The 25,257-nt window shown below is 37.9% G+C and overlaps 3 protein-coding genes across 5 annotated transcripts; 2 read left to right on the top strand and 1 right to left on the bottom strand.

Annotated features, from left to right (window-relative positions):
• Positions 1 to 1,103: 1,103 nt before the first annotated feature.
• Positions 1,104 to 5,939, bottom strand: LOC146632150 (zinc finger protein Eos-like). 3 transcript variants are annotated; one of them, XM_085354115.1, is made up of 8 exons: positions 5,859 to 5,939; positions 4,774 to 4,831; positions 4,563 to 4,670; positions 3,675 to 3,929; positions 3,264 to 3,431; positions 3,001 to 3,150; positions 2,659 to 2,790; positions 1,104 to 2,304 (listed from the first exon to the last, which is right to left on the bottom strand). In XM_085354115.1, exons 2-8 carry the CDS (start codon positions 4,811 to 4,813, stop codon positions 1,418 to 1,420), a joined length of 1,740 nt encoding a protein of 579 aa, XP_085210241.1. In that variant the 5' UTR covers positions 4,814 to 4,831; positions 5,859 to 5,939; the 3' UTR covers positions 1,104 to 1,417. The 3 variants fall into 3 exon arrangements, with proteins under 3 accessions (XP_085210241.1, XP_085210240.1, XP_085210242.1); XM_085354114.1 differs by lacking the exon at positions 5,859 to 5,939 and having other exon boundaries at positions 4,774 to 5,089; XM_085354116.1 differs by lacking the exon at positions 5,859 to 5,939 and having other exon boundaries at positions 4,563 to 4,667; positions 4,774 to 5,089.
• Positions 5,940 to 8,662: 2,723 nt separating this feature from the next.
• rhebl1 (Ras homolog, mTORC1 binding like 1) lies at positions 8,663 to 13,197 on the top strand. Its single transcript, XM_085354112.1, has 8 exons — positions 8,663 to 9,075; positions 10,793 to 10,864; positions 10,983 to 11,050; positions 11,160 to 11,242; positions 11,661 to 11,717; positions 11,843 to 11,890; positions 12,037 to 12,118; positions 12,221 to 13,197. Exons 1-8 carry the CDS (start codon positions 9,024 to 9,026, stop codon positions 12,311 to 12,313), a joined length of 555 nt encoding a protein of 184 aa, XP_085210238.1. The 5' UTR covers positions 8,663 to 9,023; the 3' UTR covers positions 12,314 to 13,197.
• Positions 13,198 to 17,544: 4,347 nt separating this feature from the next.
• Positions 17,545 to 24,210, top strand: prkag1 (protein kinase, AMP-activated, gamma 1 non-catalytic subunit). Its single transcript, XM_085354111.1, has 13 exons — positions 17,545 to 17,650; positions 18,705 to 18,756; positions 18,837 to 18,937; positions 19,019 to 19,100; positions 19,197 to 19,255; positions 19,421 to 19,466; positions 19,554 to 19,608; positions 20,813 to 20,939; positions 21,132 to 21,297; positions 21,396 to 21,433; positions 21,591 to 21,737; positions 22,555 to 22,654; positions 22,761 to 24,210. Exons 1-12 carry the CDS (start codon positions 17,642 to 17,644, stop codon positions 22,651 to 22,653), a joined length of 981 nt encoding a protein of 326 aa, XP_085210237.1. The 5' UTR covers positions 17,545 to 17,641; the 3' UTR covers position 22,654; positions 22,761 to 24,210.
• The last annotated feature ends 1,047 nt before the right edge of the window (positions 24,211 to 25,257 follow it).

The following is a 25,257-nucleotide window of genomic DNA, read 5'->3' as shown; positions in this document are numbered from 1 at the left end:
GGTTTAAAATGTCCTAACAGGAAAAAAATGTAAATAAAAGTCTTTGTTTCTAACCCATGAGGACGGTAGTGAAGTGCTACTGATTTACTGCACACCCATGTCATAGCAGCATGTTTCAAAAGCCATGCACATTTCATCATCATCAACATTGCTCAGGCATCAGAATTGATCTTTGCTGATAAAACTGTTGGGGGTGGTGGGGGGAGCCAGACTTCTGTTAGATAGATTAAAAAGCTACAGTCAACTACAAGACAGAAATGATTTTATATCTCACATCCTTCAGTCTGGTCAGAAACGTGTAGAAAGGCACGGGACAATGACGCAACACCAAAATCATGTTTAAATACAGCATAAGCAGATTTGTTGATTATTATTGTTGGTTTGCCGTATGAAGGAGTTTTTGTACGGGGAGAAAACGAACACCTTAACCTCCTTCGGTAATCTCTCAAGTTGTGGCAGTGATGCTCGAATCCTGTTCCTAGTGAGAAAAACATTCCACCTGTTCTTCCCTCACATTTTCAGAGAAATGTGCAGGTCATTAATGTATTCTATAAAATAGTTTAATATAGTCATTGTATTCTGGCAGGTATCAGTGCAACAAAAGCAGTTATAGAAAAGGAAAACAATTCATACACTTCCAACACGGCATTCACTCACAGGAATAAAGGCCTTCATTTTCCATTTTACGTTTTAAATTTACTTTCAAAAACAATCACACACAATCTTGCAGCTTTCCTTTCTCTCAGACACACACACACACACTCTGTTCACTCCATTCACACTGAAACCAAAGTGCATTTCTATTCCAATGACAAACCCTCAAACATTAAAGTCTACATGACTTGGACTTGGTTTTTAAGTTTGGTCTGCACTTTACTTTGCATTATAAAACTTGTACAGAATCAACCCCGGGCTAGGAAAAAACCTGGCCGAACCTAAAGTCTGTTTGAGAATCACTTAATTGGAAAAAGTGCTTTTAGAAGGTGTCAAAAAAATTCTGTAGGGATTGCAAGCCTACAAACTTTATATTTAGCATTTTCTTTCATCTCTGCTAAATTGTGCAAGGGGTGAAAGATTTCAGCAACAAAAGTCAGATTTGTCTACAGCAGAGCTAAAATTCTGAATTTTAGAGCAAGGCACATCTGTGGATGAAAAAGTGTTGGCTCTTCATCTACTTTAATAATTTAATATAGATTTCTTGTTAAAAGTGGACAGAAAGCAACTACTACTCTAATTCTTTAAACATATACACGAGCTTTCCACTAATGCCAACTGTGTCGGTGTCGTTAGGAACATCAGTTTCACATCATCACAGATGCCTTTCGCTTTTGTGCAGACCAAACTCAACCAGTTCCCATTCTCAGTGTAAAATAAAAAAATTAAAAAAAACTAAGGGCAGCAGGCTGTCCTTTTATTCTCAGTCAAAGATGTGCTCTCCACGGACAATGTGCGAAGAAAATTCATAGCGATCCTGGCTGCGATGGCCACAGATGTTGCACTCAAAAGGCTGCCGAAAACCATGGCAACCCATGTGGATTGTAAACATAACATGGTCCAGGAAAAGCACGCGGCAGTGCTCGCAGCGGAAAGAGCGCACAGCTCGCCCCTCCCCGTCTACAACCCGAAAAGTCTCCTTGGAGGTAGAAGAGGGTGCCGTAGGTGAGCTCGGTGTTGGAGCATGTGTGGGAGGAGGGAGAGCAGAATGGCCTCCATCCTCTCTTTTCATCTCCCGGTCTTTGGCATGACTGGGGCTGTGTCTGCCCCGACTCCTGTGGTGTGCGATGGGTGGAGGTGCTGGGTTATGGTTGTTAGAGTGGAGGAGGTGATGGCCGTTGTTACTGTACAAAGTCGGAGTCGGAGCACAGCTGTTGTAAGGCTCATCTGCCATGCTTTCTGTGTCCGTAGAATCCTGGCAGCCATTGCTAGGAGAAGGGGCGTGATTTCGACCCGGAGGCAGGTCTTCGTGACCCTCTGCTGCCTCCCTGCTCCCAACACCCACAGCTCCCAGGCCAGCTCCTGCCCCTGTGCAATCTAACCTTGGCCCAAGGGGAACAGGAGCATGACTGAAGCTGTGAATCGGCCTGAGTTCTGATAAACTTGAAGAGTGACTGGTGGGAAGGTGCAAGGATCTGAGTGTGTCTGATACCCCTCCTCTTCCAGTACCTGCAACACCTACATATTCTCCTCCCAGACCAGTAAAGTGTGGGGCATCAAGGTCCACTGGGTGCATGTCTCCATCTTTATCCAAACTAGCAGTGAGCTTGTAAGGTGTATCTGCAAGGTTGAGGCGTATGTGCTTCTGCCCTGCAACACAGAAAGATATGACTTTATAATACAGTACAATGACAGTCAGCATTTTGGATACATTCTCTATTTTACGATGATGCTGGTTATTTTCCTAATTTTACAAGATGCTCAAAACTTAGTTTTTTCTTTGTGTGTTTCTTTTTTCAGTTAGATTGCTATACTGAGAGCAGCTTTCAGACCTTTCCTAACCAAATAAATACTGTGTGCTAATTGGATATCTAAAATTATAGTGGCTGGTAATATAAGCACAACAAAAGATTTCTGTCTTACTTCATGCTGTATTCCAATTCAAGTAATGATTATTGCTTTCTGAGTTTCCTGAAACCGTCCACACTGAGACCAAATGCTCACCTACAAATTTTTGTGGCGTGGATCTCTTGCGTTTGGTGATGCTGTTGGCGAGCCGATCGATAAATGCCATCTTGTCTGAGGATGGCTGCAGTAGAGGATCTGGTATAAACTCTAGCTCTCTCATTTCCTCTCCTGTACAGAGTATAAACAAACTATTATTACTTTTATTTTAGGATTTTCTATTTGTGTTTGCCTAAATTCCGGTTTGGATAAAGTGGGTTCTAAGCGTTAACTTGCTAAGCTGGCAAACTACATGTCTACATTAGATGCTACTACACTCCCTTTAGGAGGCTGGTATTTCTTTAACACCATACTGTGCAAGTTATATCTATGAACACATACCTGAATTTGGTGCACTGGTTGGCTGCTGGAAATCCAGACTCTGTAAATAGCTATGACAGCGCTCACGGTGCTCCTCCAGAGTGCTTTGCTGCTTGTAACTACGGCCACAATAGCTGCACTTATACGGCTTCCCAACAGTTGGAGAAGACACTGGTAAAACAAGTGGAAATACAGCATTTTCACTGTTATTGTACACTACAATGGAAAAAACAAAACTGAAGCAAACAACACACAAACACCTACCGGGCTTGAATCTGTCCTACCTGCATGAGTGCGAAGATGGCCGGTAAGTGCATCCCGTCTTCGACAGGCATAGCTGCAGAAGGGACATTTAAAGGGCTTCTCCCCTGAGTGCAGCTTGATGTGGCGGAGTAGGTTTCCCTTTTGAGTGAAGGACGCGCCACACTGATTACACTGAAATGGTCGCTCACCTGTAGAAAACTTAAACTTGGTAACTCAACCTCTTAAGCATAATTTATATTTCAAAAAATTTGAGTTAGTTGCAACTATACCTCAAAGGGTTTTTTTTAAGTCAATATAGTACATCAATTGTATACAATGCTGATTTTCTATAAAATTCCAAGATGTCGTCCCCCCCCTCATCTGACCTAGTTTCATTAATAACAAGCAAAGATACCATCTCTATATTTATCCAAACTCAACTGACTGATCACCTGTGTGGCTGCGTTTGTGCACCATAAGCACATTAGGCCCAATGCAGATCATTCCACAGATGTCACACTTGAGCTTTCCATTTGGCAGTCTGGTGGCTCCACTTGGCATAGTTTCAGAATTGGTGAGCTCTCTATAGCTTGTGACAGCCTCAGAACCTTGCTCTGGACCTCCTTCCTCCACCCGCTCTCCTCGCTCATCTTCAGTACTCCGACCTGGGTCTTCATCACTATACAACTCCACTTTAATGGAGTTGGCTACAGAAGTACAAGCGCATTTGTGTTATACAGCAAAACAATAATTGGAAACACACCAGCAAGCCTACTTCAGACTGGCTAAAAATTAAAAAAAATAAAATAAAATAAAAAAAGATTTTGGAGTGGCCTAGTCAGTATCCGGACTTAAATCAGATTGAGATGCTTTGGCATGAGCTTAAACAGGTCATTTATGTTTGAAAACCCAACAGTGTTTTCAAAACATTTTGAAAACAATTCTCCAAAGATGTGTGAGCCAAAATTCCTCCACAGCAATGTGAAAGAATCACTGCTAGTTATCACAAATGCTTGATTGCAGTTATATATGTTATATAATGTATTTGCTTGGACTATATTTAAATTTTGTTCGGTGATCTTAAACATGTAAGTGGGAAATCATGGGATGTAGTTCACAATGCTGTAAAATACTTTCCCCAGCACTGTAGGGTGAATAGTGCTGCTCCAGTAAGTTAATTTAAAATTCATATTATTAATGTATAAATATAATCTGATTATGAGAAGAAGATTATAAAAATATTTATCTAGATTAGAAAATAAAAATTTGACAATCACACTGAGAGAATAAAAAGCTTCATATAGATGGAACTAATGAAGATGCTATAAGTTCTCACTGACCACTGAGGGAGCGACTGGGAGAGTTTTCCTTGCTGTTTGGGGTGCTCACTGTTGGACCTCCAAGAGCTCCAGAAAACTCTCTTTCCAATGAAGAGTCTCCACTACCTGCTGCCAAGAAAAGAACCAAAATAAGATATATCATTTAAAAAAAAAAACATGCCTAATTTAGAAGGTAAGTATATATGGGTGACTAAATAAATTAGAGCTGCACCTGATATGTAAGACCGTCCATTGCAGTCATCAACATCCATACTAGTTCAGACTGAATACTGAAATGACATTTGTGACAAACATAAATTCTCTTTCACGCACACAAACCTAACCATTTGTCTACAATCGCTTAATTCTTTAAACATGAATTATTGCAGGTTGAGGTCGGAACGTGACATTTTCTGAAATCAAGTAATTGTGGTGTGGCTTAGATTGTAAACAGCACGTTAGACTACACCCCTTTCAATTAACAAAGGGATAAAAAACTAAATAAACGCTTACATTTAATTTTCTAACTAAGACGTAATATCGTTAATTTGTTGTTGCGGCGCAAGAACGGCCATTCATTTATAACAACAACAATTTAAAAAAATCAAATCAAATCCGTGTCTGTTGCTATCAATAAGATCAATCAAAAAAAATAATTAACTAGCAGCTAATCTCAGCATCATACCTAACCTTACCAACCCCAGATAAGACTCCCTAACAATTGAGGTGAGCGATGACAACGCTGCTAAAGTGACTTAAAGTTGCGCTAATCTAACATGAGAAAGATTAAATCGGAAATTGAGACAATAAACGACAAAAAACGGTGCAAACGTTTACATAACGGTGGCGTTGAGGTAACCTAAGTTTACGGCCTTGGCGGCTAACGTTAGCCTACTGCATGTGATGGAAATTACCGTTGGCCAAGTTAGCTAAACTTAACACTTTAACGTTACGGCGGTGTGCCATCACCGACAGCTTGCTAGAAAGCACGGAGCAAAGTTGGAATTAAGTAACATGCGCGGCGATGCGAGTAGATAGCGCTGACTTGTGACAATAATTAACTAGGGCTGACTTGGACACTCCTCGGCGTCGTGTTTAACGCTAGCATAACAAACCAACGCTAGCCTAACGAGCTAGCCACTACTGCCAGTGTTTCCTAAACGGTTGCTATGGCACCCACAGCCAGCCACAATGCTACAGCTTGCCCGCTAGCTGTTGGCCTGCTCCCCTAGCAGCTTTAAAGCTGACTTGTATAAAACAACACCACAGAAGCAGTAGTTTTAAAGCTGCCCAGTTGTCCAGTAACTACTAAATTACCTTTCCCTGTAAGGGCCGTTTCAGTGAGCTTATTCCGTATTTTCATCTGTTTGATTATGACAGCAGCATTTCCTGGCAGGGTTTACCTCCAGCTTCAAATAATTTCCGGGTTACAGCTCCAACGCAGCAACAGCTACCCGTTTCCCAGAGCTCTGGTTAACTGCACAACCATCACCCGGCTCATAAAGCAAGCATGCAAATTAATTTGTAATAATTTATGTTGAATATTAAATTAAAAATATTTTCAACACAACCACTTTTAGTTACAAATAGCCCAAGATTTCTTTGTTAATGGTTTCTTCAAAAGTAACCTTGCAAACCTTAGCTGTGCTGCTATATTCTTTTAAGAGAGAAGATTGTTTCTCATGGCAACCCTTTAAAAACAAGTCATACTTGTTCAGTCATTTTCTAATTGTACTGTCATGAACTTTATCATTTACATGCTAACTGAGGAATATGGAGTCCAAGATGTGAGTCTTGGGGTTTTTTTGGCATTTTTTCTGAGCACTGCATGGTTTGACCTTGGCGTGAATTTGCTAGCACATCCACTCCTGGGAAGATTATGGCATTGTGTTAACACACAACAGATGCTAAGATCCCAAGCCTGTGGGTTCTATGCAGTATGCTTTCTGTTCCTAGGACTGCATTCTTCTGGAGAGAGATTTCTTTACAGCTCCTGATCAATTCCCAGTATGTCTTGTCTTAAACGAAATAACTAAATGGTGAGGTATGCATCTTCACTGTTAGAGAATACGTTTTTTTTTAAACATGATTATGACTTCAGCTGAACATATAAACAAGTCACTCAAATAAATGTATTCCGCTGCGGCATTGTTTAACCCAGCCTAAATAAATAATTAAATACACGTTTCTTTTTATTTCAGTTTTAGTATATATGTTTGTGGCAGCTGGCACTAGCACTAATTTTTTTGCACATTTTCCCGGTGGTGCTCATACAGGTTTTAAAGACCTGGGCAAAGGTTTTAGTCACTGATCCAGCAATGAGTGATTCCTCTTCCCATCAGACTGTTTTTAAAAGTGTTTTGCATCAATATACAGATAATTGTACTCAGCAAGGAATCATAATACTTTTCCCACTACTGCTGTGGATCAGAGCTGGGTACTTTTCTCTTCCTGCCACATACTCTACTGTGTTTACAAAAGGTAAATTGTGTGGTTTTTTCCAGTGTATTAAAATGATATCCTTTAGCGGTTATCTTTGAGATTCATATTTTGAATAAATACATTATAAGCTGATGAAATGCATTTTAAAAAGATTTAAAAAACTAAAAATAACTGAAATTATTTTGTGAAAAAACCAAAAGGAAATAAAACATTTAGAGGAAATGTTGTTTTAGTATTTGTTGGTTTGGTAAAATTTGTTATTACAACATGTGTGGTGATATTAAGGCTTGTTTCTGCCACTGAAGAAAAATGACAACAAAAAGAAGCAAGTGAAAAATGTCAAGTTATTATCTCCAATTTTCACGTTAGATAGCCTGATCAACTTACAGGAAAAAAAATTAATTAGTGGTGGAAACAATCTTCCTTATGATGACACTTTGGTGGATGTGTTTATTGAGACCTTGGATTTCTACAAGACTGAACGTTATACTAGTTTTCCTAAATCGTGCGTCTCACATATGCCCTCCAAACAATACTTACAAAGACTGAAACTGACTAACTAAATAAATAAATAAAAAATCTGAACATTTTCAAACAACAAAAACTCAAATGGTCAAACCTGCTATGAAACTAACTGAAACTAAACTGAATTAAGAATAATAATAAAAAAAAAAGTAAAAAAAAAAAACCTCCCTAAAAACTAATTAAATAGTCCAAACCTATAACTCCTCCTCTCTCATCCCAGCTTCTTGGTAACCATGTCAAATATAACAGTTAAAATAAGATATAAATCCACAATTTCTGTTCATCCATATATGTCCCTTATATTTTTTAAACCATTTATTCAACATCAACATATTTTAAAGAACAACAATTATATTCTGCAAATTGTTTCCCACAGCGTGTGTGCAATCAACTTCCTGAAACCTACTTGGCCTGGAAAAGGAAGAGACAAAAAAGTAAGCAACATGACAAAAAGGAGTTGACATGTGCTAATACCATGGCTAGACCAAAAGTCAGTCCTCTTTGGCATATTTTTTATTTTTCCTTAATCTTTTCTGAGTGTCATTTTAACATGTTACCCAAATTCATTCTCGACTTTCACACTACATCACATTCTGCAGCTGACATCTTTTTCCAAGAAAACGCTAAAACTAGCACAGATATGCAACTCTGGTACTATACATATAAAACAAACATTACAAACATTTATTAAAAACATATGAAATATTATTAAACAGTCCTGAGTATGTATTTGCCAGAGATACAGTAATTTCTTTTAGACTTCAGCGGGTCCAAAATTACTTACAAATCTCTCTCCACACAATATCTTTAAAATTGCATAGCACACAACAAATAATATATATCATAAAACGTTTACCTTTGATTTATTGCTTATTATTATTTTTTAAGTAAATTGTCCCCCAATTGTAGAATGCCCCCTAAGTCTAAAAAAATCATGTCTGCACTGAAACTTGGAAAATCAACACTGCTTTATCTGACATTTCTCCGAGTACTGTGCATTGAAGGTCGGTCTGGAAAAGTCTAAAAAAAAGTAAGTATGGTGGTCACGCACACGCTGGGACGTACAAAGAGTGACCTCTGCTGTGCAAACGGCCCGTGCCGCTCTGACGTGTGGGCTGATTTTACGACGGTGTGCTTACACAATGACAGTTTCCGTCAGTTTGACTTGCAGATAGCAGCGACCGCGTTGAACCAGCTTTTTTTTTTCCTCCCCCCCTCCCCGTTTCCACTTTGGGTTGGAACGACAGTTACATCCTTTCAGAATACCCACCAGAATCGATGATGTACTGGATGAAGGCAGGGGCTTAGTTTTATACGACTATAAGCTGTATTTACGGTAGCTAAACTCTGCAGTTCCAGTTTGAGGCCCAGCGGAGAACTCGAGCGGCGGCTCGAAAAAGTTTGTTGTTGTCACGTGACGCGAGACGAATGTGGCGATAAAAGTTTGCTTAGATAGTAAATATAGGTGGTGTACTACATTTTTCAAAGACCTACTCAACACCGTTTTTCACTACAATGCCTCAACCGAAATACAGAAAGATCGCCGTTATAGGTTACCGGTCTGTAGGTGAGTACAGGTTCGAGCTCTTGCACAGCTAGCTTGGGTAACAGGCTAACGTCCTGGCTTTGTTTTCCTTGTGAGCGTATCCGAAGTACAACAGTAACGCTAGCTTACCTTTGTTTCTCAGGGCTCTTTTTTTCTCTTCTACATTAACTACTAAAGCACCTTCAAGTCAACCAGTGTTGCTGTACAGTTGTATCCACACGTTTCTAGATGAAAGGTGACCGGTGAAAATAAACTTAGCCGGGGATACCCTGGTGGAGTGCCAAGTAATGTGTGCTCCAAACTTCTAGCTTAGCAGGTCAATCATAACGTCCAGATTTTAAGAAACTCAATCTGCAACAAGAATAAACCTCTTATTGTATTATTTAAATTAGTTTAAATTATGAAACCTCATTGTGTGACCAATGAAGCGCCATAATTTGTTGTTCTGGCCTAGTGACTTTTTGTTTACACAAGTGTCGGCGTCTGTATTAAAAAGGAGAGTGTAAAGTATGTCCTTTTAAAATCTGTTGTTTTAAAAAACAAAACAAAACTCTTGAAAGAGAGTTTCTTTCTAAAAGTCTACAAATAAATCAACTACAGTTTTGAATCAGCATCGGTATAGTAATAGGTGCATGTGTTTTACAGAGAAATATCAGTATTTGTCACAGAAACTAAAAATGAAACTAAAATAATAAAAACCAAACTGAAATGAACAAACCCACTAACTGAAAACTAAACCTAATTACCTAATTAGAAATTTTTTTTAAAAAGTAAAAATTCTGGTATTTAAAGAAATATACATGTAATTTAACTTAATTGTTAGTATCTTTAAGATTTAAGACTTTGTACAGTACTTCCTTTAAAACTGTGTTCTTTTGAAATAGCACTTAAAAACGTTTCTCTTTCTGTATGTCCATAATTAAATAATCTACAGTTCTGATTCAGAAACTGTACTATAATATGTGCAGGTGTTTTACAGAGAAATATCAGGTTTTTTTTGTCACTGTGAAAACTTTTATCACATCATTACTTAGATAAATTATAATTCTAAATTCATTTACATGCCTACATAAAATTTGTATATACTCATAAAACGTTTATAGCTGTAACAGAACATAACCCCATAGGAATGCTACATGTCAGCATTTTATGGTTGTATAGCAGATACGTCTACAGGGGTAGGCAACTCAAGGTCTCAAGTGCCGGTGTCCTGCAGGTTTTAGATGTGTTCTTGATCCAACACAGCTGATTCAAATGGCTAAATTACCTCCCCAACATGTGCTGAAGTTCTCCAGAGGCCTGGTAATAAACTAATCATTTGATTCAGGTACGTTGACAAAGGGTGATATCTAAAACCTGCAGGACACTGGCACTCGAGGCAGTTGCCTATCAGAAGAACAGTCCTCCACTTTTTGCCAGCCATCCTTTGCTTTCATTACCTAACTTTTAAAACATGTTAGCTTATCTAGATACCACAGGGGGACTATAATTGGACATTAAAATAACTATGTGAAACATTTACTGTGGCAATACATCTGTGGCAATACATCTTAAATTCCTGACCAGGTTACAGAATTTGTAGGATTTGTAGTGCGTTAAAATTACTTATCTACAGTATAAAGGCTTAAACGATCAAGAAATCAACAACAAGCACAAGATGTTTAAATCATGTCTCAGAATAATTGTAACTAACTGCATAATGTTTGTTTATGTTTTTATTTTATTTTTTAACGCTCAGGAAAGTCATCCCTTACAATACAGTTTGTGGAAGGGCAGTTTGTCGATTCCTATGACCCCACCATTGAAAACAGTAAGTTTGCCATTAGTTTTTTCTTTTTTGGTACAGTGTTACAACAAAGACATTTTTTCCTGTTTGATTGCATATAGCGAATTGTAAAACTAGTTCACCTTTCTTTCCTTTAACAAAGCCTTTAACAAAATGGTCAGTGTGAATGGTCAAGACTTCAATCTTCAGCTAGTTGATACAGCTGGACAAGTAAGTAGTTTATGTTAATATGTAAACTAACGCCGAGCATTTGTTTTCAGTCGATAATTTGCCCATGTCATAACATGTGCTCAGATGTCTTATTTGCCCTTGTCTGTAGGATGAGTACTCAATTTTTCCACAATCCCACTCAATGGACATCCATGGCTATGTCCTTGTCTATTCAGTGACTTCCATGAAGAGGTGAGTTGATGATTGGGACTAATTTTGGATACACTAGCACAGGTTTCCAGACTCTTTGTACTACAACTGCCATGCTTTATGTTTCTAGAAAATCATACCAACACTGTGATTTGACATATTTTCAGATATAGCCTCCGAGGGAAGCTGATAATACACTAATCAGAAAACACAAGTGTAGTCTTTTTTTTTACCCTTATTTTTTGCAGTCATGTTATATTCTCTTTTTTCTTACTGTCATAAAGTGTTTTTCAATCAAATCCACTTTATTATAATTTTCCAGGCTGTAGTTTTTTTTTGTTTTTTTTTTTAGGTTTTTTTTGTACAAAATGTTTATCGTGATAAATTATAGATACATAAGATGTATGTTAAATCTACTGTCTGATCAGTGTCTCACATGCTGAAATATCTTTCTGTTCAGTTTTGAAGTTGTGCAGGTTCTACATGATAAACTGCTAGACATGGTTGGGAAGATTCAGTAAGTTTAGCTGGTTCTTTAAATTTCAATATTTTCTATGTTGTCTTTTTGTTCCCTTTTCTTTTCTTTTTTTTTTTTTTTCTCTTTAAGTTATGTTTAATACAATCAGGCTTTTGTCTTTTTAGGGTCCCAACTGTTCTTGTAGGGAACAAAAAAGATCTCCATATGGAAAGGTAATCCAGATTTCGGAAAGTGTAAAAATATATCTTAGTAGAATGGTAACTGTACCAATGGCACCTTTTTGTTTTTAATATTCTAATATTTATGTATTTATTTTTGTTTGTTTGTTTTTTTGCTTGTTTTTTTTTTTTCCTTTCAGGGTTATCAAGCCAGAGGAGGGAAAAAAACTTGCTGATTCCTGGGGTGCTGCATTCATGGAGTCCTCAGCCAAGGAAAACGAGGTAGTGAGAAATATCTTATTGAATGCTAACTCTGAATGCTAGCGAGTCCACATTAATTTCTGAGAACATTAACACTCTAATGGCAAAATTCTTGTGATGCAGACTGCTGTGGAGGTTTTCAAGCGGATCATTTTGGAGATGGAGAAAGCTGATGGCAATGCTCCCCCAGAGGAGAAGAAGTGCATTGTGATGTGAAAGTGTATCCAACACATCAGTAAGCTAACTTACTGAAGACAGGAGGCACAACTTCACCAGCTTGCCAATCGTGACCTCACCGACACCAAGACACAGCGGTGGAACTTTTCTGCTTCATTGTGATGTTAGATTAATTTACATAGCAAAGCAACTGCTCAGACAGTTGATAAACTGAGACAGAAGTTTCTAAAACAAGGATTAAACTCTGTTTTAAACAAAGCAGCATCTTCGATGAACACCACCTTCCAATATTGAAATGTAAGCTACGTCTGGGCATAATCTTGATTTATTTTTTTTTATTTTTTTTTTTTTGAGTTGAACAAAATCCTCGGAAAAAAATTAGACATTCAGATTTGTTGCTTCATGTTGATTGCATCATTTCCCCCCCTAATCTTTGAGAAATCACTGGCATATGCTTTATTACTCTCCAGTGATGGCTGGTTAATGGTCTTTCCGAGGACTGGTGTATTACTTCAGCTGGTCTTTTTTGGCATCGATGCAGAGTCGCAGTTCACATTGCTTTAAATGTGGTGTTAAAGTGTCATTGTTTCTTACAAATGGTGGGTTTCCTTGGATAGCCTATACTGACATTGTACATTAGATATCCCACTGTGGTTTCACAGTCCTCACTGTAATAACTTTGTCTCCTCATCTTCAGGTACCTTTCACTAATGAACTGTGGGGCTGTGTCTTTATGACAAGAGAAGTCTGTTATATATTCAAATATTTGACAACTCACATCTTAGGTTCTTCTGATAAACAGACTGTCATTGTTTCTACATTTTAATTTCTGATTAACTGTAATAAAGATGTTATGGACAGCACTCAGAGAGATTTAGGATAGATTTGAGTAGATCTTTGCTATTTACCACTTATGGCCTTTTTAAAAAAAAATAAAAATAAAAATTAAATCTTAGAAATTGGTTTTTGGTATCATTGGTTATCTCTTGAGTGATGCAGTTTTGCTCTCTTAAATATCCTAAGTAGAGTTTATGCATATATGTGCATTGTTAATTATGAACATTGAGGGTTTTTTTTTAAATACTTTTTAACATTGTGTAAGGTTAAGTGGCAAAATGCCTGAGTTAGCTTAGAATTTATTATTATCTTTTTTGATCTGGTGGTTTTGATTTGATGGTTCCTGTGGGTTCAATAAAGCCAAGTCAGTATGGTATGCAGTCCACTGAATTCAAACTGTGGACTTGCATGGTTGCAGTCAGATACTTGAGGTCCTTAATGATGATGTGTTTTTTGTTTTTCCTCATAGAATCTGTAGCCTTATGAATATGTGACAAACTGTGGAGCTTCTCCCCATAATCCCGATGTTGTACCTTTAGTGGTTAATTGTAACTTTTTATCAAGTGCTGTGCTGAATGAATAGCTGCAAATTGATGACGATGGTTGAACAGAAGCTGGTGATGCTGTGTCTTGTGCCTTACTGTTGTTCAAACTCCCTCATCTGCTTCCTTTCATGACTCAAGGTGCTCTTAAAAGTATTTTTCCCCCCTTCTGTTAACTTGACACCTTGGGTGTAGGTGTCGTACACCTGAACACCAATATTTTCCTATGGGTCAATGTTGATTCAGAAATCTTGCTGTAAACAGTTTTGTATATAAATAAATCTGTTACTCATCTGATGTGCCTGATGACTTTGCCCCCCCCTCCCCCCGTTCCTTTTTGGAACTTAGCTTGTGAAATTAGTTTTATTAAATCTGCTTTTTGTACAAGAATTTTATTTTTTAATTTTAAGTTTTATTGCCCTTTACTACAAGATTTGAGTACTCTACCCATTCAAATTTGATGTTACTCAATAGAGAAACTATAACTGCTGACATCAGTCCATCTAGTATTATTTAACAGGCCAATGACGGTCAATAGGACAATTATATGCAGATACCAATATATTAGAGCATCCTTATATTGTGAATATTGATTATATTGGTGATATATGTGATGAAAAATTTTTGCTGTTAGCAGATGATTCAAATTGGTTTTTTTTTTGTTGTTCTATAGTGATTCCCAAAGCTACTTAAACTAAATGCATAAAAAGGGGTTCTTTTTCAGTTTTGAAATCATGTTAAATATTCATATTGACATACTTTCTTTACAAAAAAAAATCACAAATAATAATAAAGCTATGGGATTTAAGTTGCGTGTAGTTCTTTGTTTATGTGATACAGATGATGCAGATACAGTGCAGAAGTCTCACCAGATAAAAGTTCAGCTATTAATGAGGAAGAAATAAATCACTTTGGAAAATACAAAGAGAAGGAGTAAGGAAATATATTGAGTTCGGTGTAGTAAAGGGTTTTTTTTCTTTTGTTTTTTTTTTAGAAATTTAGAGGTGTGATTTGGGTTTTCAGTGTCCTGTAAAATAGCCATATTTATATTATTTGAAAATAAATGGTACTGGTAGTTAGTACTGGCATTATATTTGAGTCAAACCAAAATTGTATTTTTCCAAAAACTGCAATTAAGTCACAATGTTTTTGCCTTATAAAAGAGATACTGGTGGTATTTCTGATAATATTCATAAAGGGAGATGCTTCTACTGCTCTGCAAAACAGTTATCAGGTGTAAAATTGTGCATATATATATATATATATATATATATATATATATATATACACACACACACACACACACACACACACACAACTGGGTCACTGCAGCAGATTTCAATGCAAGACACCCTACGAGACCACTCAACTCCCATGCTACAGTCAGCAAACTGCTTGCTAAGTTTCGTGAAACTGGTTCCGTGTTTGATTTGCCAAAATGTGGACACAAGAAAACTGTCACTAATGAAGAAACATCAGTGGCTGTCCTAGCTTCATTCAGCAAGAGCCCACAGCGTAGCACTTGTCGCATGTCGCTGGAGAGTGGCATTAGTCGAACATCCTTCGGCGGATATTAGCTACTCACAAATGGCACCCTTACAAACTCCAGCTGCTGCAGCATCTCAACAAGGATGACCCAGATCGGCACACAGAATTTGCAGAATGGGCAAAACAAAAAATTGGAACAGGACCCTCAGTTCATGCAGAAGATTTTGTTCAGTGATGAGGCAAACTTTTATGTGAACGGTGAAGTTAACAAACAAAACCACCGCTATTGGTCTGACACTAACCCACATTGGATGGATCCCTCCAAGACTGTTGGAACAACAAAAGTGATGGTTTGGTATATGGGGTACAACAATAGTGGGTCCATTCTTCATCAATGGAAACCTCAAGGCCACTGGATATTTGAAATTGCTACATGATGATGTGTTTCCCTCTTTATGCACTGAAGCTGGCACGTTCCCTGAGTTTTTCCAGAAGATGGCGCACCACCACATTATGGGTGCCAGGTCCGAGCATTCCTAGATGAACAGTTTCCTGGAAAGTGGATTGGTCGTCGTGGGCCAGTTGAATGGCCCCCAAGGTCTCCCGATCTGACCCCCTTAGACTTTTATCTTTGGGGTCATCTGAAGGCAATTGTCTATAGTGTGAAGATACGAGATGTACAGCACCTGAAACTACGGATACTGGATGAAACCAAGCACACCATTGTTTTTCTTGTGACATTACCAATAAGTCTGATGTGTCACATGGCCCTCTTCCTATCCGGTTGTTCAGTCTGACGTCACTAGCCGTGTCTGGGTCTAAACTCCGCTGCAGGTCCACATATCAAACGATCACTATGGCATTACTGAGAGTTGAAAAACTGTCTAAAGTCTTTCATCTTTAATAAAATGATCAGCGTTCTGCTCTACCAGGTGTAAGAATTGAGTTTAACATCCAGGCATCCATGAAAACGGAATTTATGACATTTAACGGAGTTAGAAGTTAGCAGGGAGTTAGCTCGCTAGCTTCTATCTAAATACAATATAGCATGTCCTGACTGCGGGGTTTTGGAAACAAATTAAAACGTACAGCTCTGCTATCACTTCCAGCATAAATGAAGACAGAAAACTAAACAGCAGTGACGTTTGTCGGGTTACTGAAGTTGGGCTAGCTGGTATATAATGATGTGCTAGGTGACCGCTAGCGACACAGCTATGTTAGCATAATATAAACAAGCTAACTTTTTTCCCACTCGATAAAAGTTACCGTGAGTGTTCTCGGTGGTCAGGAACAAATGTAATCGCATGGCAGGATGCTGTAAAAGGACCAAACTTCAGCCAGGAGAACAACTGAGATAATCCATCCACAATACGAGGTTAGTCATTCATATACTGCTGCATGGGCTGGGCTGTAGTTACATCCTAAGGTTTTAAAGACTGAGCTTAAATAAATGATTAGTGGTAATAAAAGCCGAGGGAGGACAACAGGGATCACTGACTGTTTTAGGAGCTTTTTGAGATCAAATAGAAGAAAATACATAACATTAAACATGTTAACAACACAAAAGCCATATTAAACGCAGACTACTTTAGACCCGGAAGTAGGATTCGTCGCGTCATCACTGAACAACCGGATAGAAAAAAAAACAAAAGTTGTATCCAAGATGGCCGACTTCTAAATGGCCACCATGGTCACCACCCATCTTGAGGAGTTTGCCCCCTCACATATACTAATGTGCCACAAACAGGACTTTAATATCACCAACCATTCCCGTTTTATTACAGTGTATCCATATAAATGGCCCATCCTGTACGTGTGTGTGTGAGAGAGAGAGAGATGCTTGTGACGTGTATAGTCTACTTTCTTCTTTTATTATATAGTATTATTGTTATATGTTAGAGGTTATGCTGCTTCTAATTATTCTGCTCTGAAACTGAAACTGAGAAGACTCACATATTTTCTCAGCCAGTTTTTTCAATATTTACCAATGTCCCCAATTTCCCATCTTCATCCTGCTCAATAGTGGCTGAGTCCCACATATTACTGTATATACCTGAATATACCTTATCAACCAAAACCTTTTTTTATTTTTTTGAAGTTGTCTGAGCCAAAAAGCACTAGAGAAGATTTTCTTAAGCGTTAACTTTTTTTTGTTCAACCAAACTTTACGTAGCATCTGAATGCAAGAGTTCCAAGACAACAGAGTAACTCTAAATAGTTGGGGGATTTTTCAGTTTTCCTTAAAAGTAATATTCCATAGGACTCCTAAACGCTTTTTTATTTACACAATAATAAAACAAACTACAAATTCTTTACTCCTGAGCGCTACCTGCTTCAGAGCTAAAATGACATCCCTGGAGTGCGGCAATATTACGGCAATTACGGCAGAGACAATACAACCATTCATGCTGATCGTTGTTAGTTAGTTAGCGGAAGACCTTCGAGGTTTGGAGAGCTGCACACGAAACCGGCTACAGAGAAGCGAATCAGCGAATGGAACATGGAGTGTGTAAGTTAGTAGCTTGCATATACAGAGAGGTTTTCCACCCAGCTTTCTCACGTTTAAACCAAATGAACTTACCCGACTTTTTGAAGCATGCTAACGGTACAAGCTAGCTAGCGAGCAAATTCTTGGTGGAGTGGTCGTTGGGGCCAACCCGCTTATTATTGCGCTTAGTCAGTTGTCAGGAAAACGGATATAATTATCAGTCCCGGTACCTGTCACAATTACCAGTCAAATGTAACAATACGCGACATAATGACGCAGCTTAAGAGCCTTAGCGTAAATAGAAAGTCACCTCGACAGGCTCAGTAATGTCAACTGACTGACAGGCTAGGTAATACTCCGCTAACCTTTCTGTTATAGTATTTATTTATTTATTTATTTATTTATTTATTTTCCAAAGTTTCGTTACTTGTCAGTGTAACCGAGTCTTTTTGGACACCTAGAAATCACAAAATTATCTCACTAATTACAGAGGATCTTATTTGACTGCAAAGTTATACTGTTTGATGTTTAGCCAGCTGCTTAAGTGCAGTCTATGGCTCGGTGTTAAAGTACAGTTACCCACGTCTCAGAGTCAAGTCATAAACAATGAAACTGTTCACATTTTCGTGGTTTTCATGACTCCTCTGGAAACAGCTGACCTGTCAGCGACACTTCCAGTGAATACATGTTTATCAGAGGACTCATTGGGCTGTACTTCTCACGGTCTTTAAACTTTTTTCCGACATCAGCTACGATAAACTTCTTTAAAACAAACAAACTTCAGATCTGACTTTGTCGTGCATGTCAAAAACAGACATTCCCACATCTTACCCAATATATCAGGTTGCGAAACTTTACATAAACACAACCATTTTTCTAGAAATAACCACTTCTAGAAATATCAGGTTATTTCTAGAAATGCTTTGTATGGATGTATCTCTTTTGTGCCCCAAAAATTGTAAATATTAAAATGTATAAAATAAAGTGTTGTAGCGTCAGAGCAATATTGGTGTGATATAATAGAACGCAACCAAAAAATATTACTTCATTTGGTGATATAAACGTTATCTTTCAGATTCCAGTAACTATTGATGATCTTGAGAGCAAGAAGGACCCAGTCATTGAAGGTAAGGGGCTTGCAACACAGTCTGTCATGCTGGGAAAGTTATTTTTAGAAAATAGTGACAGCTGATTCTCATTCCTGTAGATCCAGAACACAATGTGTACACCAGGTTTATGAAGTCCCATCGTTGTTATGACCTTGTGCCCACCAGCTCCAAATTAGTTGTGTTTGATACATCACTTCAGGTAAAACAAAAGCCCTAAATTAAATACATATATTTTTCATGATCTAGTATAGCTTTAATCTGTTGTGCAATTCATCCTCAGGTGAAAAAGGCCTTTTTTGCTCTTGTTTCTAACGGGGTGCGAGCTGCGCCTTTATGGGATAGCAAGAAGCAGTGTTTCGTTGGTAAGAGTAACTTTCATTTGGCTCTGTTGCACTAAAAGTAAAAAAAAAAGAAAAAAAGAAGTTGAATAATAATGGACTCCTGTTTCTGCTCTGCAGGTATGCTAACCATCACAGACTTCATTAACATTCTTCATCGCTATTACAAATCTCCATTGGTAAGATGTAGACACTGAATAGATGTAACCAATTAAATCTCAAACTTAAACTCCATCCATGGTTGTTTTAGTTATGTATATTTTACCTTATTTTTGGTCAAACATGCACTTTCTCTTCGTTTCTGCATTACTTGATCCCTCCATTCACTTATTGTAAATTTTCAGGTTCAGATATATGAGTTGGAAGAGCACAAAATTGAAACCTGGAGAGGTGAAAATCCTTTATTAATATGTAACATAATGTACTTGTAATATCTTAAAGGGAAAATTCATATTTGTCTTTTCTTATTTCCAATAGAGGTGTATCTTCAAGACTCTTTCAAGCCCCTGGTTAGCATATCTCCTAATGCAAGGTAAGTAACAGAATGTGCTATTTTAAGTTTGTGAATGCTTATTTGCACTATAATATTAAACTCTGAAAAGTCCCTTTGGATGTTAGTTTGTTGACCAGAATCACTTTGCATAGATATACTATTGAGAAGGAAAGGCTAGAGTATACAACCTCGATTCCCCCAAACCTTGGGATCCTGTGTTGAAATCTAAATAAAAACGAATGAAATGCGTGTTTGCCAAACATGGCAAACCCACCCACAATAATTTTGAATTCGATGTCAACAACGCATCTCAAATGTTGGGACATGGCCATATTTAGCTATGTGTAGCGTCCTTTTTTTTTTTTTTTGAAAAAGTGTGTCTTTTCTTCTTTGTATTCACATTTTGCACAAATAATCATATAAACACAACACTCGCATACAAATCAAATAACTAAAAAATAAAGTAACCCCTCCACCCCCCTTCACCCCCCAAAAAACCGACAACAACAAAAAATAGGGCAAGTGGTGATGGGCTGAGATTCACAATAAAACACATGATTGGCGGTTTAAAGGGCTATATAACACCATTGTTGCATCATTGCCTCTCATTTTCACAACAGTTTGGAAACAGAGGAGACAAGCTGCTGGACTTTTAGAAGAGGAATGTTGTCTCATTCTTGTCTGATATTGGATTCTAGCTGTTCGGCAGTCATGGACGATCTTTGTTATATTTTTCATCTCTCGATGCTCCAGATGTTTTCAGTGTTTTCTGCTTTAAGCTTCAGTGTGTTGTGTGTTCAGGGATTTTCTTCTGCATACTTTGGTTGGTATGCAGAAAGTGTTTGTTTGAGTTACTCTTACCTTCCTATCAGCTTGAGGCAGTCTGGCCATTCTCCTCTGACCTCTGGCATCACCGAGGCATTTTTCACCTTTTTAGTGTTGTGTTTTTTTTTTTGTTTTTTTTTAATTATTAAAAAACCCTAGATATGTCTGTGCAGGAAAATCCCATTAGATAACCAGTTTCTGAAATGCTAACAAACATGCAGTGTTCAGAGTAAAATCTGTCTACATGCATTGAGCTGCTGCCATGTGATTGGCTGACTAGATAATTGCATTAATGAGCAGCTGAACAGGTGTAACTAATAAAGTTGCTCATCAATGTGTCTCTTCATAATATTTTATTCAGTCGTTTTCTGTCTCATTTAGCAGACTAAATAACTTTAACTAACTTTCTGTGTTACAGTTTGTACGATGCTGTGTCATCTCTGCTGAAGAACAAGATTCACAGATTGCCTGTAATTGACCCGCTGACGGGGAACACGCTCTATATTCTCACACACAAGAGGATTCTCAAGTTCTTGAAGCTTTTTGTAAGTCCCCCGGGGCTCCTCACCTCCTCACCACACTGCAGCTGCATTAAGTACTTTAAATCATCTGCCATCTTCATTTTTGTTTTGAATAGAGAAGAGTCTGCAGTTAAGTAGTCTGGGAATATCTCATTTCCTTAACTAAAACACCCACAGTTTTTATTCAGTTATCTAAAATGCTTGTTATGTTTTCAGATAGCAGAGATGCCAAAACCCTCGTTCTTGAGGCAAACTTTAGAAGAACTGAATATCGGGACTTTCAAGAACATAGCAGTGGTCCGTGCAGACACACCGCTCTACACAGCTCTGGGTATTTTTGTTGAGCAGAGAGTGTCAGCGCTCCCTGTTGTTGATGACAAAGGTATGAGGACTGACTGAAATGATGCCCCTGTTGGTTTTCCATTAACCATCTCAGAAATCTTGAATTTTATGCTCCATTGTGCTGTGTCTGTCTCGCAGGTCGAGTGGTGGACATTTACTCAAAATTTGATGTTATAGTAAGTTATAAGCACTCACTGCATGCTGTTTAGGTGTCTCACCACCATCTGACAGGGCACATTGTGCTGTCTGTGACACCATAAATGCACTTTTATGATGACAGTAAATCATGAACAATGCATTAGAAGCATCATATAAGAGCATGTCTTTTTACAGAATCTAGCAGCAGAGAAGACGTACAACAACCTGGATGTGACGGTGACCAAAGCCTTGCAGCATCGCTCACAGTACTTTGAAGGAGTGCTGACATGCAACAGGCATGACACCCTCGAGGCCATTATCAACAGACTGGTGGAGGCTGAGGTGAGAAGAGGATGTACACATTATTTGTTCACATTATCTACTGCATGTGTCAATCATCCACTATTTAAGCTCCTTATCATGCATAATCTGAGTAGCAGATTGTTAGGTCTGTATGATTTCAGTGAGAGGTGATATCCCTGTGATGGTCATTGTAGGAACACAGCTCTGCCTGTGACTATAGAAGCCTCACCCACCTGCTGTTCAAACATTCTGTTTGAGAGGTGCAGCAAATCAGGAGAAGGCTGGCTAAAGAGAGGGTGGCCTTAAAGGGAAAGATGCTAAAGCTGTTTGTTTCAGGCAGAGGAGAAATTCAGAGGCTGTATCAAGGCTCACTATGAGATGAATGAGGATTAGGATTATAATCAGTATTACCACATGTCTAATTAGCATATTACTACATTGTTTCAAAAAGAGGATAAACCGAGGGTTTGCAGCAAGGCCATGTAGATGGACAAAATAGGTATTGTTAAATTTGTGATTTATTCCAAACTACTCAGTTAAAGAACTAAGTATACATTAAAAAAAATCAGCACCATAATAAATAATAGCACACCCCCGTTTGCCTCACAGCAAGAACATCCTGCATTTGAATCCATGCCGGGGCCTTTTTGTGTGGTATTTGTGTGCACACCTCTTGTCATAATTGTTTCAAAACATAATTTGAAATCATATTAAAAAAAAACAACTCTTTGTTACTTCTGCTATCAAAGCTGCTGTCTGTGTACAGTTTGTCTTACACCAGTTTCTCTCCACGTTCCTTATGTAAAAATGGTACCTTGCTGAGATAAGTGTTCTTGTGTTCTTGTGTTCCCTGCAGGTGCACAGGCTGGTGGTAGTGGATGAGCACGAGGTGGTGAAGGGAATCGTCTCCCTTTCGGATATCCTCCAAGCCTTAGTGCTTACAGATAGAGAATAGAGTACGTACACTTCTGTACTGAAGCCTACCTATTTTTTATTTTTTTTATATAAGGGGGATTCACTGAACATAAACTTGAAGTGATTATTTGATTTTTCTGCCTACAGGGACAAATTGGAAAAGTTACTCAAAAAATGAAAGGCTGCACATTTTAAAGGTGACACCAGAGCATAGGAGAGGAGATAACCAAGCCTGTAAGAGCTGTAGCTGCTCAGGAATACCCAGCAACATATAGGACAGTTAGACATTTCCAATAATAAAATAGTCTGTAACCTCACAGGAAAACTGATTTTCCTGTTTTGCCTTTTGCTGGCATCACTTTTCTTCTGATCTAAAGCTGAAATCTACACAGATAAAGCCTGTCAATAGGGTGATTTTGAACTGTGCAGCTTGGATTGATCAGCACTCTCTTAACACATCAGAGCCTTTTCTGAGCCTTGTTCTCTGATTAAGTAAGTAGTAGTATGATGTTATTGATATTACTCCTCATTCAGTTAACTTGATTATATAAATGCTGGTAAAATAAATACATACATACATACATACAAACTACCATATTCAATTTGAACCACTTCACCCTTCCAATGTGCAAAGACTTATTGAGTAGTTACCTCCACCAAGGTTTTGTGACCCGTTCCCCTTTACTTGATATATAAAACTGGGGCCAACATAAAAATCACTGACCTTTCAAATTCATTTGGTTTAAAAAAAAAAATTATCTGGATGAAAGCTTTGGTGGAGGTGTGCAGCCTTAGACTGCCCTTTCTACTCGAGTATCAGCATGATGCAGTGGATACAGCCACTCAGTACCTTTCAGTTAAGAATGAACCATTATTTGGCCTGATAAGTTTCCCCCAAAACACCTGAATGAGGTTTCTGTAAAGAATCCAAGGCCTCAGAGTTCAATCTGTTGTGTAGCCAGACAGCCACGAAGCAAACCTGGAAGAGCACTTAGAGTGAAGTCTAAAATGAATTTGCTGTTGAAGACAACCATTAACTGTGCTGTATCCTCTTTGAGTGCTTGTCTCCGGATATTTATAGGTGTTATATTTTGCCATTTTAGTGTGTTGTCTTATAACTGCATGTGTAATGGATTCTATACTTTACTCAAGAGACCCACCCCCCCCCCCCCCCCCCCCACACACACACACACACACACACACACCCCGGTGTCATTATTAGTCGTAAAGGGATCTGCTTATGGCTTCAGTGCTCCAAAATCTCATTCTGTTAAAAAAACAGTCCTACTTTGTTAATTTGACCATTACTTTCAGTTATTCTACTTTTGTTTTCTTTGTTCTGTGTTGTGTTGATGTGATTTATTTACTGTGTCAGAACATCGGCTGTTATAGGTTTATGTAGTTTTTATGGGGTTTTTTGCGTTTAGAGGACTGACTTTATCAAAATCACTACATACCAGCGTTTTCTATTTTCTAAAGAAGATAAAGTGAGGAACATGTCACACTTCCTGTTTTAGGATATGTGAAATGGATTGTGTACAACTATGTAACTGCACAGTTTTTGTACTAATCTACAGTGATATTATAATTTAAACAATGAGCAATAAAGGTTCTTTAAGAGTGCTTGTATTCTAACTTTTTCAGTGGCTAATTTCTCACATGAATACAATCCTCGACCCCCTTTGAGTATAAAAATATTTCTTTGAGTGGGGAGGGTGACGAAAATGAAATAGGACACCACATAGAAAAATGACTGAATTTATTACATTTGTGTTGAATGTTACATGATAATTGTCCTGAAGGATTTTTTTTAAGTAGAATAATTTCAATAACATAAACAGAGTTTTACAACATGTAATATAATACCTATATATATATATATATTTTTTTTTGTTATTTGTTTTGTTTTGACTCTCACTCCAGCGTTCCTTCAAAGGGATACAGACACCGAAGTATTAAAAACACTGAACGCAATATTCACTTTTAAGTTGTAAGGCAAACAAAGAAAGTATAAATATGCTTCACATTCAGTAGAGCTCCCCGGTCTTTTTAAAAAAAAAACAACACAGGTTGGAAAAAAAATGTGAGCTAACACGAAGGCATTTCAGCAGTATTTAGTTTCAACACTTCTTTCTCCCAGAGATTAAAGAAAAGCAAAATTATCTTTACAATTTTCAGTCAGAAAGGTAGGTCATCTGACTGGCATGATTTGTGTAAACATTCTCGTTTTCAGTGGCGTGATTTTAAACACTGGAGGCCGTGGCCGGAGATGATTCTGAGAAAAGGTTGGTGTTAATGCAGCGAGGTCAGTAGTAGTGCACAATTGGTCTGTCAGACTTCACATGAATACATGCAAACAGTACCTGCAGAATCTGCATACAGCTCAAGACAGAAAGTGCACATTTTTCCTGAATACATAAAAAAAAATGCAGTGATTTCTGACAATGTTAAGAGTGAAGTGATATACATAAGGCAAAATATGCACATTAAGGAGGTATAGCATGATGGGGGTACGGGGGCACAGAAAGAAATATGAATTTAACTTATACTGCTTGGCAGTAATAAAGTACTATAAGCAGGTCACCTGACAACTACAATGATGTTACTTCACAGGTCACAAAGTAATTTGGTAAATATTTGTCTT

The sequence above is a fragment of the Diplotaxodon limnothrissa genome, linkage group LG5 (assembly GCF_057381915.1).
Source record: "Diplotaxodon limnothrissa isolate DT_005_m linkage group LG5, D_limnothrissa_male_GT1.1, whole genome shotgun sequence".
Classification (NCBI taxonomy): domain Eukaryota; kingdom Metazoa; phylum Chordata; class Actinopteri; order Cichliformes; family Cichlidae; genus Diplotaxodon; species Diplotaxodon limnothrissa.
Note: the sequence above shows the minus strand (reverse complement) of the source record. Positions and strands in the feature narration are given on the sequence as shown.